We start from the raw sequence: 18,736 nt of genomic DNA, 5'->3' as shown, positions 1-18,736 counted from the left end.
GGTAGATAGATAGGTAGGTGGATTGGATGGATGGATAGACAGACAGACAGACAGACAGATAGAGGCGGTGTCTTGCTCTGTTGCCCAGGCTGGAGTGCAGTGCATGACCACAGCTCCTGCAGCCTTGACCTCCTGGGCTCAAGCAATCCTCCCACCTCAGCCTCCCAAGTAGCTGGGACCACAGGTGCACATCACCATGCCTGGCTAATTTTTAAAAAAACTTTTTATAGGCCAGGCATGGTGGCTCACACCTATAATCCTAGCACTTTGGGAGACTGAAGCAGGAGGATTGCTTGAGCCCAGAAATTCAAGACTAGCCTGGGTAACATGGCAAAACCCCATCTCTAAAAAAAATACAAAAATATTAGCTGGGCGTGGTGGCAGGCACCTGCAGTCCCAGCTACTGAGGAGGCTGAGGTGGGAGGATTGCTTGAACCTGAGAGGCAGAAGTTGCAGTGAGCCAAGATTGCACCACTGCACTTTGGCCTGGGTGACAGAGTGAGACCCTGTCTCAAAAATATAAAATAAAATAAAATATTTTTTGGTGTGTGTGGAGATAGGGTCTCCTTATGTTGCCCAGCCTGGTCTCAAACTCTTGGGCTCAAGCTATCCTCCTGTCTTGGCCTCCCAAAGTGCTTGGATTACAGATGCAAGCCACCACATGTGGCCCATGCCTATATTTTAAATACTTACGCAACAGAGGCCCTTACTATCATTCCTGTCCCGTTCAATGTTTATTAAGTGTGAATAATAATTTAAAAATACATCTGGCCAGGCACGGTGACTCAATCCCAGCACTTTGGGAGGCCGAGGCAGGCGGATCACGAGGTCAGGAGATCGAGACCATCCTGACTAACACAGTGAAACCCCGTCTCTATTAAAAATACAAAGAATTAGCCGGGCATGGTGGTGGGTGCCTGTAGTCCCAGCTACTCAGGAGGCTGAGGCAGGAGAATGGTGTGAGCCCGGGAGGCAGAGCTTGCAGTGAGCTGAGGTCGCGCCACTGCACTCCAGCCTGGGCGATAGAGTGAGACTCCGTCTCAAAAAAAAACATCTATGAGGCCGGGCACGGTGGCTCACGCCTGTAATCCCAGTACTTTGGGAGGCCGAGGCGGGCTGATCACGAGGTCAGGAGATGGAGACCATCCTGGCTAACAAGGTGAAACCCCATCTCTACTAAAAATACAAAAAAATTAGCCGGGCCTGGTGGCGGGCACCTGCAGTCCCAGCTACTCGGGAGGCTGAGGCAGGATGAGGCAGGAGAATGGCGTGAACGTGGGAGGTGGAGCTTGCAGTGAGCTGAGATCATGCCACTGCACTCCAGCCTGGGCGACAGAGCGAGACTCCATTTCAAAAAAAAAAAAAATACATCTATGAAAAATTGATAAGTGATATTCACTTATCTATCTGATTCCAAAGAAAAAATTAACTAAACTATAGCCAGAATACACAATTCCTATCATCGAAGTTCAGACTAACTCCAACCACTTGAATCTTTTTCTTCCGAGGACTTTGATGGGATTATATTGTTAACAGCTTAATTTTTCTTTTTTTTTTTTTAACACCCTTTCACTATCTATCACAATATATTTTTCCACTAGACAGAGAAATAATATCATCAGTGTAAGAGGAAATTTTACTGCAAATTTCTAAATCCTTGGTAAATCCTATAGAGATACTGCATGTTTTCAGAAGAATCTAAATTTATTAGCTCAAAACACAAATTCATGTTTAAGTCAAAAGCACTGAAAAGCATGTGATGTTTATAAAGAAATATGGCCTAATGGAAAATTGAAAATAAAAAGCAAGAAAAGCAAATAATCATTATCGTACCCATTGAAAATATGCTGAATAAGTGGGTGAGTAGTCTTCATGTATACATCCCGATTGGTGCACGCCTCACCAAAGACTTCATCAAAATAAAAAACATGCTGAAAAATAAATTTGATTTTATAGAAAGAGACACATTCTGGATTTTCTTAATCACTATTCTAGTTAACAGATGATAAACGCCAAAATATGTCTTTAAGTAACAGTAACTGACCATATCAAACTTAGAGGTAAATAAGCAATCACTATTAAATGACAGGGCCTCCTCTTACTTGAGATCTCTGTAGACATGTTCTTACAGGTAAAAACTAAGGCACACAATTTTTGTTTTCTCTTAAGAGAAGTAAATTGATAAACACAAGAGTGAGCCAATCCTCCTTAGGTCTAGGAGAGAAAGTGAATTCTATGGGGATTATCCTCGTATTCCAACTAGAGCTAGTATATTTAGAATTTTGGAGGAATTTGTGATCTGGCGCGGTGGCTCACGCCTGTAATCCCAACATTTTGGGAGGCCGAGGCCAGCAGATCACAAGGTCAGGAGATCGAGACCATCCTGGATAACACAGTGAAACCCCGTCTCTACTAAAAATACAAAAAATTAGCCAGGCGTGGTGGCAGGTGCCTGTAATCCCAGCTACTCGGGAGGCAGAGGCAGGAGAATGGCCTGAACCTGGGAAGTGGAGCTTGCAGTGAGCCGAGATGGCACCACTGCACTCCAGACTGAGTGACAGAGTAAGATTCCATTTCAAAAAAAAAAAAAGAATTTTGGAGGAATTCTAGGAGAAGATCTCAATTCTGTAGGTTACACAGCTTAACTTTTAATTCCATAAATATTTATTGCTCAGCTGGTAGCACATACATTGCAGTAGGCACTTGAAGGTGCCCAAGGATATAGACATTACCCTAGCATTTCCCTATCTTATCTCCTAAAAATGTTAATCTACACAAGTATGCAAATGACTGGAAGGTAGAAGAATCTTAAGACAAAGCACGTGTCGATTTCAAAGGAAAACATATTCTCTCTGATTATGAAAAAGACTATACTGAGAATGGACCACGGGGGAAGAGGAGGAATTTGAAAGGGAGTGATGGAAGGGGGGAAGGTATTCCAGGCACAGGGGAAGTATGAACAGAGTCAAAGCATAAAAGCACAAGGAATTAACTTTAATTAATTAATGTTTAGGATTCAATGTGATTGAAATACAGTATCACAGTAAGTAGAGAAGTGAAACAGAGGCCGGGCGCAGTGGCTCCACACCTCTAATCTCAGCACTTTGGGAGGCCAAGGCGGGTGGATCACCTGAGGTCAGGAGTTTGAGACCAGCCTGGCCAACATGGTGAAACCCATCTCTACTTAAATTACAAAAAATCGGCCAGGCGTGGTGGTGGGCGCCTATAATCCCAGCTACTTGGGAGGCTGAGGCAGGAAAATCGCTGGAACCCGGGAGGCAGAGGTTGCAGTGAGCTGAGATTGCACCATTGCACTCCAGCCTAGGCAACGAGAGCAAAACTCCATCTCAAAAAAAAAAGAAAAAAAAAAAGAGAGAGAGAGAGACAGAATACTAGAATAATGAGTTAGGACTGTGTTGTAGGGGTCTTGGGACACCAGTCTTAACTGGGGGGCAGAATGCTCATATTTAATTCAATAAATAGTGGGGAAACAATGAAAAACTATAGGCAAGAAGGATGATTTCAGTCTTTACTGGAAGATTAATCTGGCTTCACACTATGAATGGTTTGAGAACAGAGACACTAGTAATTCAGTGGTGAGGTAAAAAGCATCTAAATTATTTGACAACCATGGAAATAAAGAGATGGATACAGAAGAAATTTGATAACTGACTAGAGATGGGGAGCTGGGGAGAGAAAGGGGTCCAAGACGACTTCCAAATGAAAAATCACGGTAATTTGGAAAAAGACAGATAAAAGACCCCATTACATTGGGTCTGAAAAGCATTAATTCAGCAGCTGTAATTATTTCCATAATTTAGAGGCTTACCATGTTGGTAGGTACAACTACATATATATATATATATATATATATATATATGTATGAATATACATATGAATATTATTCTTATGTTGGTAGCTCGTATATATAGTATATATATGCACATACATAAAAATATATATACATATATATTCTTATATACATATAGCCCAACTATACGTATATAAGAATAATATATATTTTGTTTATTGATTTTTTTTTCTGAGATGGAGTCTTACTCTGTTGCCCAGGCTGGAGTACAGTGGCACGATCTTGGCTCACTGCAACCTCCATCTCTCAGGTTAAGCAACTCTCCTGCCTCAGTCTCCTGAGTAGCTGGGATTACAGGCGTCTGCCACCACGCTTGGCTAATTTTTGTAGTTTTAGTAAAGATGGGGTCTCACCATGTTGGCCAGGCTGGTCTCGAACTCCTGACCTCAAGTGATCCATCTGCTTCAGCCTCCCAAAGTGCTGGGATTACAGGTGTGAGCCCATACTGGCTGATATATGTTCTAATATATTATTTGCACCACTGCATTCTAGCCTGGGCCACAGATGAGACCCTGTCTCAAAAAATAAAAAAATTAAAAAAAAAAGTAACATGTATTTATAGAATATCTCTGGAAAGATACACTTAGAATAGGTAACCCCAATTGCCTTCATGGAGGAAACAGGATTGGAGGGACACTTGTATTTTACACTTTTGTACCTTTCGATTTCAAAATAGGTGAATCTATCCTATTCAGAGATATTTACTTTTTCATATAAAACACAGAATAATGTATATTCTTTTATATATATACAGCTGGGCTACCAAGATGGTGTGTGTGTACATATATATATATATATATATAGTTGGTCTAATATGTAAGAATATATATATATGAGAAATCCTAGTAATTTCAAGCCTGAGTATAGCATAATGACAGTCCATACACCACGAATGACAGATAAGGCCTTATCTTCTACATTTTGGGCCTGCTCTAAATATCTAGTCAAGAAAAAATTGTATGGACAGATTCAGAAACCTGGACTTGGGCCAATTTACTGTGGGTCACTCTACCCCAAGTTTGAATCTGTTGTGTGTACCATTACATTACATTAGAATGGAAATTTGTTAGATTGTCTAAGAAGAAATTGGGAACACAAATCCAAATCTACAAGTTAGAAAAAAAAGTTACAAAGTAAGAAAATAATGAATCTGAAGAATAATAAAGAGATGTGTGAACTTTTAATGCTTTGAAAAATGTGGTAATATTTTAAGAACACTAAAATATTAATAACTACTGAAGTTGGGTGACAGGTACATAGAGAGGTCATTAAACTTTTGATTAAGCTTAAAAAAGTCAATAATAGTTAAACATATTTTTTAAATCTGGTGGTGGTTTTTTTTTTTTTTTTTTGAGACAGAGTCTCACTTTGTTGCCCAGGTTGGAGTGCAGTGGCGTGATCCTGGCTCACTGCAACCTCCCCCTCCCTGCTTCAAGCGATTCTCCTGCCTCAGCCTCCCGAGTAGCTGGGATTACAGTGCCCACCACCACGCCCAGCTAATTTCTTTGTATTGTTAGTAGAGACAGGGTTTCAACATGTTGGCCAGGCTGGTCTCAGAGCTCCCGAAGGTGATCCCCCTGCCTCGGCCTACCAAAGTCCACCTGCCTCGGCCTACCAAAGTGCTGGGATTACAGGTGTGAGCCACTGTGCCCAGCTTAAAATCTGGTTTTAATGAATATTATTTATATCTATCTCATACATGGTTTCTAGGCAAGGAGACAAATTAATTCGTTGCTCAAATTATCACCATAGGTTTTTAGAGTTAAGTATGAAATCAAAAACAAAGAAACCCACTAAATCTATAGTTACCTATAGATGTGGATATATTTGGCATTTCTCAAAAAAAAAAAATAAGAAAAAAACCCCAACTAAAGTGAGAATACATTTTTTTGTTTCCTTTTATTACAGCGAGTATACGGCAATTCTGTCTCTCCTTCTAAAAGTGCTCATGGATAGCTTTAGCTTTTGAGTAAAGACCTTAGAAAGCATTTATTGATTAAGGGAATTAGTATCTTTCCTTCCAATAAGGTTTAGATATTGGTTTTCCCAGTACTTTTGTAAATATCTTTCATGAAAGATATGTAAACATGCAAGATTATTATAGTTAATGTATATACACAATTCATAACGTCCTTTGCATCACACACACTTCCATTTGCTCACATTTTATCAGTGAGGCTGGAGTAACACCTACGTTGACCTTACTAACCTTGACAGAATCAGAGTTCCACAGTTTGTTTATTTATTTTGAGACACAGTCTCCCTTTGTCGCCCAGGTTGGAGTGCAGTGGTGTGATCTCGGCTCACTGCAACCTCCACCTCCCATGTTCAAGCGATTCTCATGCCTCAGCCTCCCGAGTAGCCAGGATTACAGGCACGCAGCCACCACACCCAACTAATTTTTTTGTATTTTTAGTAGAGATGAGGTTTCGCTATGTTAGCCAGGCTGGTCTCAAATTGCTGCCCTAAGTGATCTGTCCACCTCGGACTCCCAAAGTGCAGTTTATTTTTTAAATAAGTTTTTCTTCAGATTATAAAAGTAACATGTGGGCCAGGCGCTTGTAATCCCAGTAACTTGAAAGGCTGAGGAGGGTGGATCACCTGAATTCAGGAGTTTGAGACCAGCCAAGGCAACATGGAGAAACCCAGTGTTTACAAAAAATACGAAAGTTAGCCTGGCGTGGTGGTGTGATGCCTGTAATCCCAGCTACTCGGGAGGCTGAGGTGGGAGGATCGCTTGAGCCCAGGAGGTTGAGGCTGCAGTGCGCCATGACTGCACCACTGTACTTCAGCCTGGGCAACAGAATAAGACCCTGTCTCAAAAAATAAATAAAATAAAATAAAATAAAAGTAACATGTATTTATAGAGTATCTCTGGAAAGATAAACTTAGAACAGGTAACCCCAGTTGCCTTCATGGAGGAAAAAGAATTAAAGGGACACTTTTATTTTACACTTTTGTACCTTTTGATTTTGAAATAGGTGAATCTATCCTATTCAAAGATTTTTACTTTTTCATATAAAAGTAACACAGCTGATTGTGGAAATTTTTAAAAATATGGAATTTATTTATTTATTTGGTCTCAAACTCCTGGGCTCAGGCAATCTGCCTGCCTTGGCCTCCCAAAGCGTGGGATTATAGGCATGAGTCGCTGCACCTAGCCAAATATGGAATATTTTTAAAATTACAATACAGGCCAGGTGCAGTGGCTCATGTTTGTAATCCCAGCACTTTGGGAGGCCAAGTCAGGAGGAGTGCTTGAGCCCAGGAGTTGGAGACCAGCCTGGGCAACACAGCAAGATCTTGTCTCTACAAAAAAAATATACCCATTAGCTGGGTGTGGTGGCATATGCCTGTGGTCCCACCTTTTCAGAAGGCTGAGGTGGGAGGATTGCTTGAGCCCAGGAGGTCGAGGCTGCAGTGAGCCATAATCATGCCACTGCACTCCAGCCTAGGCAACAGAACAAGACCCTGACTCAGAAAAATTAAAAAAAAAAATACAATAGAGAACAAAATACAGAGAATAGAGAAGAAAATAAAAGTATCCTTAAATCTAGGTGTTCAGCCACTGTTAACTTTTTGATGTATTTCAGATTTCAGTATCATCCTTTTTTTCTATATATGTATTTTTTTCTTTTTCTTTTTTATTTTTTTTGAGACAGAGTCTCACTCTGTCACCCAGGCTGGAGTGCAGTGGCGCGATCTCGGCTCACTGCAAGCTCTGCCTCCCGGGTTCATGCCATTCTCCTGCCTCAGCCTCCCTAGTAGCTGGGACTACAGGCGCCTGCCACCATGCCCGACTAATTTTTTGTATTTTTAGTAGAGATGGGGTTTCACTGTGTTAGCCAGGATGGTCTTGATCTCCTGATCTCGTGATCCGCGGCCTCGGCCTCCCAAAGTGCTGATTACAGGCATGAGAAATGCCGGTGCGGTGCCTGGCCTCTTTTTATTATTATTTTTAAGACAGAGTCTATCACCCAGGTTGGAGTGCAGTGGCACAATCACAGCTCACTATAGTCTCAACCTCCCAGGCTCAAGTGATCCTCCCACCTCAGCCTCCCAAGTAGCTGAGACTACAGTCACATGTCACCATGCTTGGCATTTTTTTTTTTTTTTTTTGAGACAGAGTCTCACTCTGTTGCCCAGCCTGGAGTGCAGTGGTGCAATCTCAGCTCACTGTGAACTCTGCCTCCCAGATTCAAGGGATTCTCCTGCCTCAGCCTCCCAAGTAGCTGGGATTACAGGTGTGTGCCACCAGGCCCAGGTAATTTTTGTATTTTTAAAAAAGACAGAGTTTCACCACATTGGCTAGGCTGGTCTTAAACTCCTGACTTCAAGTGATCTGCCCCCCTGATCCTCCCAAAGTTCTGGGATTACAGGTGTGAGGGGGTGAGCCACTGCGCCTCACCACCAGCTAATTTTTTTTTTTTTTTTCCGAGATGGAGTCTCCCTCTCTCTCCCAGTCCAGAGTGCAGTGGCGCGATCTCGGCTCACTGCAAGCTCGGCCGCCTGGGTTTACGCCATTCTCCTGCCTCAGCCTCCGGAGTAGCTGGGACTACAGGCAACCGCCACCACGTCCGGCTAATTTTTTGTATTTTTAGTAGAGACGGGGTTTCACCATGTTAGCCAGGATGGACTCGATCTCCTGACTTCATGACCCACTCACCTCGGCCTCCCAAAGTGCAGGGATTACAGACGTGAGCCACCGTGCCCAGCCTAATTTTTTTTTTTTAATTTTACAGAGACAGGGTTTCACCATGTTGTCCAGGCTGGTCTTGAACCCCTGGGCTCAAGTGATCCTCCTGCTTTGGCCTCCCAAAATGGTGGGATGCTAGGCATGAGTTACCATACCCAGCCTATATTTTTTCTTAAGAAATTGGTTATACAGGCAAGCAGAGGCCAGACCATGTAGAGTCTTGTTAAAACTTTAAAATTTTATTCTAAGTGCAATAAAGAGTCTTAAAGGATTTTAAGTAAAAGAGTATGTCTATATTTAGCAACTATCCTTCTGTTTGTATTTTACCAACAGTATTTTAATAATCAAGTATGGTTGTTGCATTATTAAACAGATGCTTTTATAGTGCCTATCACAGTTAATAGCTTTCCTAGTACTGAATTTGGATTATACTTGCCGGCCAGTATAAAGTACTGAAACTAACTTGTTAATGTCTTATGTAGGCTTTTGTACTCATATTTATAAATAAGATTGGTCAGGCCAGGCGTGGTGGCTCATGCCTATAATTCTAACACTTTGGGAGGCTAAGGCAGGTGGATTGCTTGAGCTCAGGAGTTTGAGACCAGCTGGGCAACACGGTAAAACCCCATCTCCACAAAAAATACAAAAATTAGCCCGGTGTGGTGGCATGTACCTGTAGTCCCAGCTACTCAAGAGGCGGAGGTGGGAGGATCACTTGAGCTCAGGAGATGGAGGTAGCAGTGAGCCAGGATCATACCACTGCACTGCAGCCTGGGCGATGGAGACAGACCCTGTCTCAAACAGACAGACAAAAACCACTGGTCCATAGCTTATTTGTGTGTTTGTGGGCCAATCTTACTCTCTTTGTAATATGACATCTGCATTAGCTTCCATATTAAACTTGTATTCACTTACTGCCAATTTCAAAAATCTAGAATGAAACAATATGGTTTGTTTCCTTGTTTCACTCATTATACTGATATAAAGTTTAATGGTTTGGTAGGATAGCATACTACATGTATATGATCATATTTACTAAGTAACAAGATTTGAAAAGATAGGACATTTAATAAAACAAACAAAAAAACCTATTATCTCTAAATATGTTTAAAAATAAAACCCAAAGAACCTATGATCAATATTTATTTAGCACTCGGTTTGCTATAAACCTACCTTTTCTTCTTTCTATTTGAGGAAGAAAAAAGAAAAAGAAGTCTTCCCAGCATTTTTATATCATAGCATTGACAGGTAAGGACTCGGACCTATGAGAGCAAAGGTCCAAAGTTCAAACAGCAGAGAAAGTGCCATGGAAACTATGGGTATTCAATAAGTATTGAACAGTGGTAATGACAAAAAAAGTAAGGTTATTGTGTTTGGGGATAACAGAAAAATACAAAAGATAAGATGATGCCTCCTTGAGGGAATTACTGTGACAGAAGCATCATTAAGGAAGTCTTAGGTAGACAGTGATTGGATAGGGCTATTACGATGGCTATAAGTAGCCATGGAACTAGATAGCATTACAACGAATTGGTCATCTAGTCCATTTTCAAAATAAATATTTCCCACTGAGACCTAATAGACCATGCATTGATCAGCAATCGATAAAGCCGTTAAAGTGATTGGGTTGGTTTTACAGTGGCCTAATAATTTAGTACCAGTAGAAAGACTCAGTGGATTACTCTGAATATCTCTGTGAAACACAATTTTGGTAACCAAAGAAAAAGAAGAACAATACAAGTTTGAAAGAGGGTGAAAGTGTTAACAAATTTGACTTCAGCATTAAAGAATTTATTCCACTAATGTAAGATTTCAGCTGACTAAGTTGAATTGCTAGCATACCAGATTTTTTTTCTCCCTACCAGTCACTGGGTTTTGAGGCAAGAGAACAAGAGAGAGAGAAAGAATAAACATAATATGAACGTTTAGAGAAGTAGATTCAGAGTAAGAGAAACTGTGTACTCTCAAATCTTAACATCCAATGGATTATCTGGTTTTAGATTACTCACAATTGTTTCACAATTTTAGGAGTACCTAAATGATGATTCTTTCCATCTATGGAGTTTGCTGTTTCCCTATGAGACTAAAGAATTATTGCAAGGTACCTTCAGCTTGGAATAAGTTTCTTTCAATACCAAACTCTTTCTCCTTGGACTCTTCATAATCACTGTAGCAGGCAGTGAACATTATTTACATGCCTGAGTTATTAGTGTTTTATTTAAACCCTCATATGTTAGATGTGAAATCATATCTCTCCATTTTATTTACCCACTGCAATCTACCCTGTATAAAGTGGTCTGCTCAGAGCCCAATTTTCACCAATTAAGTATAAGCCCAAGACAGCTGAGAATCAAAATAAGCACGTGGCTGGCAATTGTCGGTCCTGTTGCCCAAAAAGATATTGTCCATCATTAAACCCAAGTCTCAAAGTCAGCAGAATGAGAAGTTCACACTATGAGATGCAAGCAAGAATGGAAATCAACTGTGTGACATCTCGTAGTCACTCTGGGGCATATATTCAGTGACTGGTCCTGTTGACAACTACTTAATTATTTATTTGTTTTTTATTTTTATATTCTTTTAGAGGCAGATCCTCCCTCTGTTGCCCAGGCTGGAGTGCAGTGGTGCAGTCATAGCTCACTGTAACGCAGAACTCCTGGGCTCAAGTGATCCTCCCGCCTCAGCCTCCTGAGTAGTTAAGACTACAGGTATACACCACCATGCTGGGCTAGTTTTAAAATCTTTTCTGGAGAGACAGGATCTCACTATGGTGCCCAGGGTGGTCTCAAACTCTTGGGCTCAAGTGATCCTTCCACTGCAGCCTCCCAAAGCACTGGGATTATAGGCATGAGCCACCACACCTGGCCCCACTTCATTATTTAAATTATTTTTATTCCTTCATTCCTCCTTTTTTTGCTGAATATGTATAATTAAATTCACACAAAGCATGTTAAGTGAATATATGATGTAGCTCCACTGCACAAGAGAAATTGTTTTTGTATCCCCTATTGCACCATCTTTTTAAAAAACGAAGGCCCTGGATATCAATGACTTAATACAGTGTCACATCAGGAATGAATGTCAACACCTGAACCAGAGCTTGATTTTTTCAGTGTTCTAACAGAAACTTGTATGCCACCACTCAAACAAAAAGCAAAAAAAATGACATACTTGATAATATTAGTTCCAAACGTAAAAGGAAAACATCATACCTGCAGAATATATTGAGTGAGGTCAACTGCTTCTTTCTTCTCATGCACAAGTAGAGTTTCTTTGTCTTCTACAGTAATAATATTAATTTCTCCACGACGTACCTCCCTCATACCCAGGGGGCGTTTTCGAACACAAACTCTGATTTTCTCCATCTCAGTCCAAGGATTCTGTTTCTCTGAAGTGTTCTGTCTAGTATGTTTATAAACAGGCTTTTAATTTTTAATAATAGGACAAGATTACTTAACAGCTCAAAGTATTGGTACTTTTTAGCCGGGCGCGGGGGCTCACGCCTGTAATCCCAGCACTTTGGGAGGCCGAGGTGGGCGGATCATGAGGTCAGGAGATAAGACCATCCTGGCTAAGATGGTGAAACCCCATCTCTACTAAAAATACAAAAAATTATCTGGGCGTAGTGGCGTGCGCCTGTAGTCCCAGGTACTCGGGAGGCTGAGGCAGGAGAATGGCGTGAACCCGGGAGGCGGAGCTTGCAGTGAACCGAAATCGCACCACTGCACTCCAGCCTGGGCGACACAGCCAGACTCCGTCTCAAAAAAAAAAAAGCATTGTTATATTTTGCTGTATATTAGGCATAATAGATTTCTTAAAGTTACAAAGTAAAGTGTCAACCCTGAGAAAGTTCTTCTATCTCCATCCCCACCCTACTCCACCCTTTTCCCTGCAAAAACACAAAAACAGAACAACAACAAAAAACCAACCAACAAACAAAAAACCCCTAAGAGATCTTATATAGGATACTATTTTATACAATTGTTTCATATCAATTCTGATTTCCTTAGCCCTCCAATTGGCTGCTGAAAAAAAATTTTTTTTGAGATAGGATCTCACTCTGTCACCCAGGCTGGAGTACAGTGGCATAACCACGGCTCATTGCAGCCTCAACCTCCAGGGTTCAAGAAATTCTACCTCAGCCTCCCGAGTAGCTAGGACTGTAGGCGTACAACACCACAGCTGGCTAATTTTTGTAATTTTTGTAGGGGCAGGGTCCCACTATCCTGCCCAGGCTGGTCTTGAACTTATGGCCTCAAGCAATCCTCCCATTTTGGCCTCTCAAAGTGCTGGGATTACAAGCATCAGCCATCACGCCCAGCCTGGAAAATAATTTTTTTACTGGGATCTGAACTGGTTTAAAAAAAAAAAAAAAAAACCCAGCAAATAATTTTCTAATATAATGCATAAAGCACTACTTTTATGGCATGTTTTAAAGCAAATTTTATTTTCTTAACCAACATTTAGGAACTTTAAAATGCATCATTTTTGCATGAAACTGCAGGCGGAATAAATAAATGAAAGAATAAATGAAATGTACCATTTTGAGATACTGTGGGAAAATCCTGACAATCATTAAAACTGGATGACAGGCCAGGTGCGGTGGCTCACGCCTGTAATCCTAGCACTTTGAGAGGCTGAGGCGGGCAGATCACTTGAGGTCAGGAGTTCAAGACCAGCCTGGCCAACATGGTGAAACCCCATCTCTATTGAAAATATAAAACTTAGCTGGGTGTGCTCACTTAAACCCAGGAGGTGGAGTTCACAGGTGCGATAGTGCCATCGCATTCCAGCCTGGGCAACAGAGCAAGACTCTGTCTAAAAAAAAAAAAAAGAAAAATAAATTGGATGATGGACATATTGGGATTCAGTGTTCTATTTTTTTCTTCTTTTGCATATGTTTGATTTTTCACAAGAAAAGGGAATTTTTTGTTTTGTTTTGTTTTGAGACAGGGTCTTGCTCTATCACTCAGACTGGAGTGCAGTGGTGTGAGCACAGCTCACTGCAGCCTCAACCTCCTGGGCTGAAGCCATCCTCCCACTTCAGCCAATAGTAGCTGGAACTACAGGTGCACACCACCATGCCTGGCTAATTTTTGTATTTTTGTAGAGACAGGGTCTCACCATGTTGCCCAGGCTGGCCTCGAACTCCTGGGCTCAAGCAATCTGCCTGCCTTGGCCTCCCAAAATGCCAGGATTGCAGGCATGAGCCACTGTGCTCATCAAAAATGAAAATTTTTAATGCCTTTTTTTTTTTTTTTTGAGACAGAGTCTTATTGTGTCACCCAGGCTGGAGTGCAGTGGCGTGATCTTGGCTCACTGCAACCTCTGCCTCCTGGGTTCAGGCGATTTTCCTACCACAGCCTCTAGAGTAGCTGGGATTGCAGGCACCTGCCATGACGCCCAGCTAATTTTTGTATTTTTAGTAGAGATGGGGTTTAGCCATGTTGGCCAGGCTGGCCTTGAACTCCTGACCTCAGGTGATCCACCCGCCTTGGCCTCCCAAAGTGCTGGGATTAGAGGTGTGAGCCACTGCGCCTGGCCTAATGCATCATTTTAATAAGGGTTTTGTGTTAAAATCTTTAGTTGTTGGATATCAATAACCTAATCATATAAAGCTGATCAAAGAGGACAGAAAATGTTTAGTCCTTTTTAAAATTGTCCAGGGCTCTAGGATGACTCATATGAACAAAAGGCCCATAGTTTCAAGTTCAAGGGGCAAAAAGACATGCATGTTTTTCTAAAAAGCTCTAGTTCGGGCAGGGCAAAGTGGCTCTCACCTGTAATCCCAGTGCTTTGGGAAGCTGAGGTGGGAGGATCACTTGAGGCCAGGAGTTCAAGACCAGCCTGGGTAACATAGTGAGATCCCCAACTCTACAAAAAATTGAAAAATTAGCTGGGGACAGTGGTGCGTACCTGTGGTCCTAGCTACTTGGGTGGCTGAGGCAGGAGGATCACTTGACCTCAGGAGTTTGAGGCTGCAGTGGACTATGACTGCACCACTGCACTCCAGCCTGGGTGACAGAGCAAGACCCTGTCTCTACAAAACAAACACACAAACAAATAAACAAAGAGTCAAATAAATGAAATGGTAATGGTTAAACTAAAATATCCATCCTATCCTTGATGGTGTTAAATAATGCAAAGTGGTATTTTTATTTATAAGTAATTCCAATTTAGATTTTTATGTATTGTTCAGTAAAAAAGTAATACTCAAGAAAATAGGCCAGGTGCGGTGGCTCACGCCTGTAATCCCAGCACTTTGGGAGGCCGAGGCAGGCGGATCACAAGGTCAGGAGATCAAGACCATCCTGGCTAATATGGTGAAACCCCATCTCTACTAAAAATACAAAAAATTAGCCAGGCATAGTGGCGGGCGCCTGCAGTCCCAGCTACTCGGAAGGCTGAGGCAGGAGAATGGCACGAACCCGGGAGGCGGAGCTTGCAGAGAGCAGAGATGGCGCCACTGCACTCCAGCCTGGGCAACAGTGCGAGACTCCGTCTCAAAAAAAAAAAAAAAAAAAAAAGAAAATATTTACTCCTTCACCGCTGAGGTAACCAATAGAATAGCAACAATCTGCCTTTATAGTCAAGGAACAATCTATTCCTCTCAGAGTTAAAAGAAGAAAACAGTATTACATGCTCTGTGATCTCCTAGACCAAACAAAATGTTTTCAGAAATATTATAATAAAAATTCACTTATGTATTTCAAATTATTAAAGATATTTTTACTGTTAAAACTGAGTCTTCTATTTTTATGGAGTAAAATAACTGATCATGAGATCTTCTGAAACCTTAGCCAATGTAAGACCAGATATAAATTCTTTATCTTAAGGTATGAATAACAGTATTTTTAAAAAGAAAATATGGCTCAAGAATGAATTGTATTTTCCCATAACTCACATATATAATGTTTAAAATAAAACAAGGAGTACTTTTCTCTTTTTTTACAAGAACATATTTCCTATTATACCATCGTTAGTACTAGGGATTACTTGTTATTTCACCTCTTAGGGACCTTATTTCAAATTCTAACTCGAAGCACTAGGTGAAAATAACTTATTGTCACCCTGACTCTCAAACTCTCATCTCCACCAACAATGTCTGTTTGTAATCACCAAAATTATCTGTTTTTTTTTCCAGGGTTGAAATTGCAGAAAGCACTCAAAATCAGGATCATATTTCAATGTGTGTAGGTGAACTAACTGCTCCAAAGACCTACTTAATTAAACTACATGCCCTTGTTTTTAACAAAGCATCTTTAAGTCTCCTGGTTGGGTTAAGTGAATTTGATAACCTTAAAAAAGTCCTGTGGATTGTGTAATTTTTTTCTCCATTGTAGAAGGGTTAACTATTTCACTTTCACAGATGTACTAGATGTATCATGTTACGCTATAATAAATAATAGAAACAGATCTGCTACAGATCCTGGCAAGTAGCAGCTGTTTTGATGTACATGAACAATATCAACTTTCTCCCACCTAGAAACTCCCAATTTCTCATTAATTTTCCCACATCCAGGTATTCCTATTATTGATGCAAAAGCTGTTCATGCTAATTTCTGTTATATTCATTTACTGTAAATAAGGAGTAGATGCTGTCTGCTGGACATGAAGGAGAGGCCTGCCCTTGCCTGAGGCTACTTTCCCTCAAAAGAAAGAAAGATAAAATTTATTACCTGATACAAGAATGAGGGATTCCATAGTTATACCCTGAAACATGAGAGATTCTTTGAATAATGGGAACATCACAATCCCCCAGTATTGGAGAAAAGTAATTTGGTGAAAAGAGTGAAGTGCTGATTTCTGTTTGCACATAGGAATCACCAGCTGTGGCATTCAGAATTCCTGTTTTTGTATGGTACTGGGAATCATCTGGTAGCATGTGTTCTAGCACTTTTAGGTAAGTGGACTTCTGTTCATTTGCAGAGAAATCTGATAAACCGCACATTTCAAACCCATCATTGCTGGCATTTCTGTCTTTATTGTCAGCAGGAGAATCAAAATTCAGTTGTCTGCGAGGGCCAGATCTTAATTCCTGAGACTTGATGCGCAGGCTGCTTGTCTGAAGATGACGCTCTGGGATGCTGACTGCTTTATCTTCTTCTTGCATAATCTTAATAATTTTGATAAGTTGGAAGAGACGTTTGCGGTCGTTCATGTCATGGACTCCTAATTTGGAGTAGTCCTTCATTGTAATCTTGGCTAATTCATCTATTTTCTGAAGGCCAAGGGCAGTGAAATGAGAATAATACTGTGCAAGTTCAGCTTCACAAAGACATTCATATAACCAGGATGCCATTTTGGTGAATAGGTTTCTATAAACTCTGAAGAGAGAAAGAAAAGCCATTCGCTTGAAATAGATATATGTAATACAATTATTTATTTTAAAAATTGAAAACTACAAAACCACAAAACAAACATGCAAAAAATGTTTTATCTGTCAAGTTCTCAATAACATATTTTTCTTCTGAAATTATTGATTAAATAGCATAATGCATGAACAAAGATGCTTTGTATTGCATATGAAGAATTTGTGGTAACATATAATTTGTTAATTTGCTTAATAAAAAGAGACCTTCCATTTTATATATGTGTGTGTGTATATATATATATATACACACACACACATAGATACACAAATGAACACATACATAACACGTAACTTACTTATTTCTAGGGAGTTCCTTCCAACCTTGCAATGTCTACTTAACACATGCCACAACTATTGAAACCTTGTTCCCAACAACTGATTGTAGCAGGACTAATTTTAGATGCTCAACTTAATGTCAAGGCATGCTGCACAACTGTTTCCCATGAATAATGAACAGGGGCTAAGAACTCTTTCAGAATGAAAAGCAGAATTAAATGGCATACCACAGAGGATTATAAACTGATGTAACTCAAAGGAAGATAGCATTTGTATTTGCTGAGTACTGGCAAAAGTTAAATAGAAGTAAAGACATCATCAGTTCAGCATCAGCCAATTCAGGATTTCAGATCATTCTAAAAGGTGGTCATCGATCTCTACCTGTACAGAATATGAATCAAGTAATTTGCCCAGGAAATTAATAGTAAGGTCAAGATTTTAAATAGTTGTACATTTAAATGTTTTTTAAAAATTTTAACATCGAGATATTTAATTAAATACTAATAAATAATGTGGTAATAACACATAATCCTGGTCTATTATTAAAGTCAGGATCCTGAGCTCTCTATATAGCTGTTAATCAAGTTCATGAGACTATCCAAAAGTAAATACAGTACATTTTCTTTTTTTAAATGGTTTCATAATTCAGAGTTTTCAAAAATTCAGTTAGGTAACTAGTGGTACAACTTTCCTGTTTTCATTTTAATTTCTATTTCATCTTCTTTCTAGCAGAAATAAAGAGTTGAGGGCAAGGTAATAAAGATAACCAAAGAACCTTGAATAATTAGCTTTGGGGGAAATACTACTTAGGCTAAAAGGCTAAATGGGCTGAGTAACACATCCTAAACTAATCCTGGCCTTTTCTATTTGTGGTAGATTTGTTTTTTTTGTTTTTTGTTTTGTTTTGTTTTGTTTTTTGAGATGGAGTTTCACTCTGTTGCCCAGGCTGGAGTGCAGTGGTGATATCCTGGCTCACTGCAACTTCTGCCTCCAGGTTCAAGCAATTCTCCTGTCTCAGCCTCCTGAGTAGCTAGGATTTACAGGTGCGTGCCACCACACCCGGCTAATCTTTGTATTTTTAGTAGAGAAGGGGTTTCGCCATGTTGGCCAGGCTGGTCTCGAACTCCTGACCTCAGGTGATCCACCCACCTCAGCCTCGCAAAGTGCTGGGATTACAGGCGTAAGCCACCACACTGGCCGGTAGATTTGTTTTGTGAAGGCAGATTTGTTTTTTAAAGACCAAAAATTTTCTGCAGGTCCTTCCACGAAGAAGTGAAGTCTATTTCTTCCCTCATTCATCTAGGCTAGCCTTGTGACTTGTTTCGCCCAATACAATATGGTAGAAGTAATGCTATGCAACTTCCATGCCTAGGCCTCAAGGGCCCAGCCAACAGCCATCACCAAAGCCAGACATGTGAAAGAAGTCATCTTAGACTATCCAGGCCCAGTGGCACCACTAGATGATTGCAACCACATGAGTGACCCCAGGTGAGATCAGGAAAAGAACAACCCAAATATC

At 40.5% G+C, this 18,736-nt stretch overlaps 1 protein-coding gene across 1 annotated transcript in view; it reads right to left on the bottom strand.

The window, feature by feature from the left end:
- Window positions 1–18,736, bottom strand: part of KIF24 (kinesin family member 24) — a 76,324-nt gene that overhangs the window by 41,704 nt on the left and 15,884 nt on the right. Inside the window, exons 2-4 of the mRNA XM_012509089.2 lie at window positions 16,247–16,894; window positions 11,780–11,969; window positions 1,834–1,931 (exon numbers count right to left, since the gene is read on the bottom strand). Of these exons, the coding sequence (XP_012364543.2) occupies window positions 1,834–1,931; window positions 11,780–11,969; window positions 16,247–16,869 (911 nt within the window). The 5' untranslated portion in view covers window positions 16,870–16,894. The remainder of the gene's footprint in view (window positions 1–1,833; window positions 1,932–11,779; window positions 11,970–16,246; window positions 16,895–18,736) is intronic.

Source organism: Nomascus leucogenys, chromosome 8, assembly GCF_006542625.1.
Source record: "Nomascus leucogenys isolate Asia chromosome 8, Asia_NLE_v1, whole genome shotgun sequence".
Classification (NCBI taxonomy): domain Eukaryota; kingdom Metazoa; phylum Chordata; class Mammalia; order Primates; family Hylobatidae; genus Nomascus; species Nomascus leucogenys.
The sequence above is the reverse complement of the archived record's forward strand: the minus strand, read 5'-3'. Positions and strand labels throughout refer to the sequence as shown.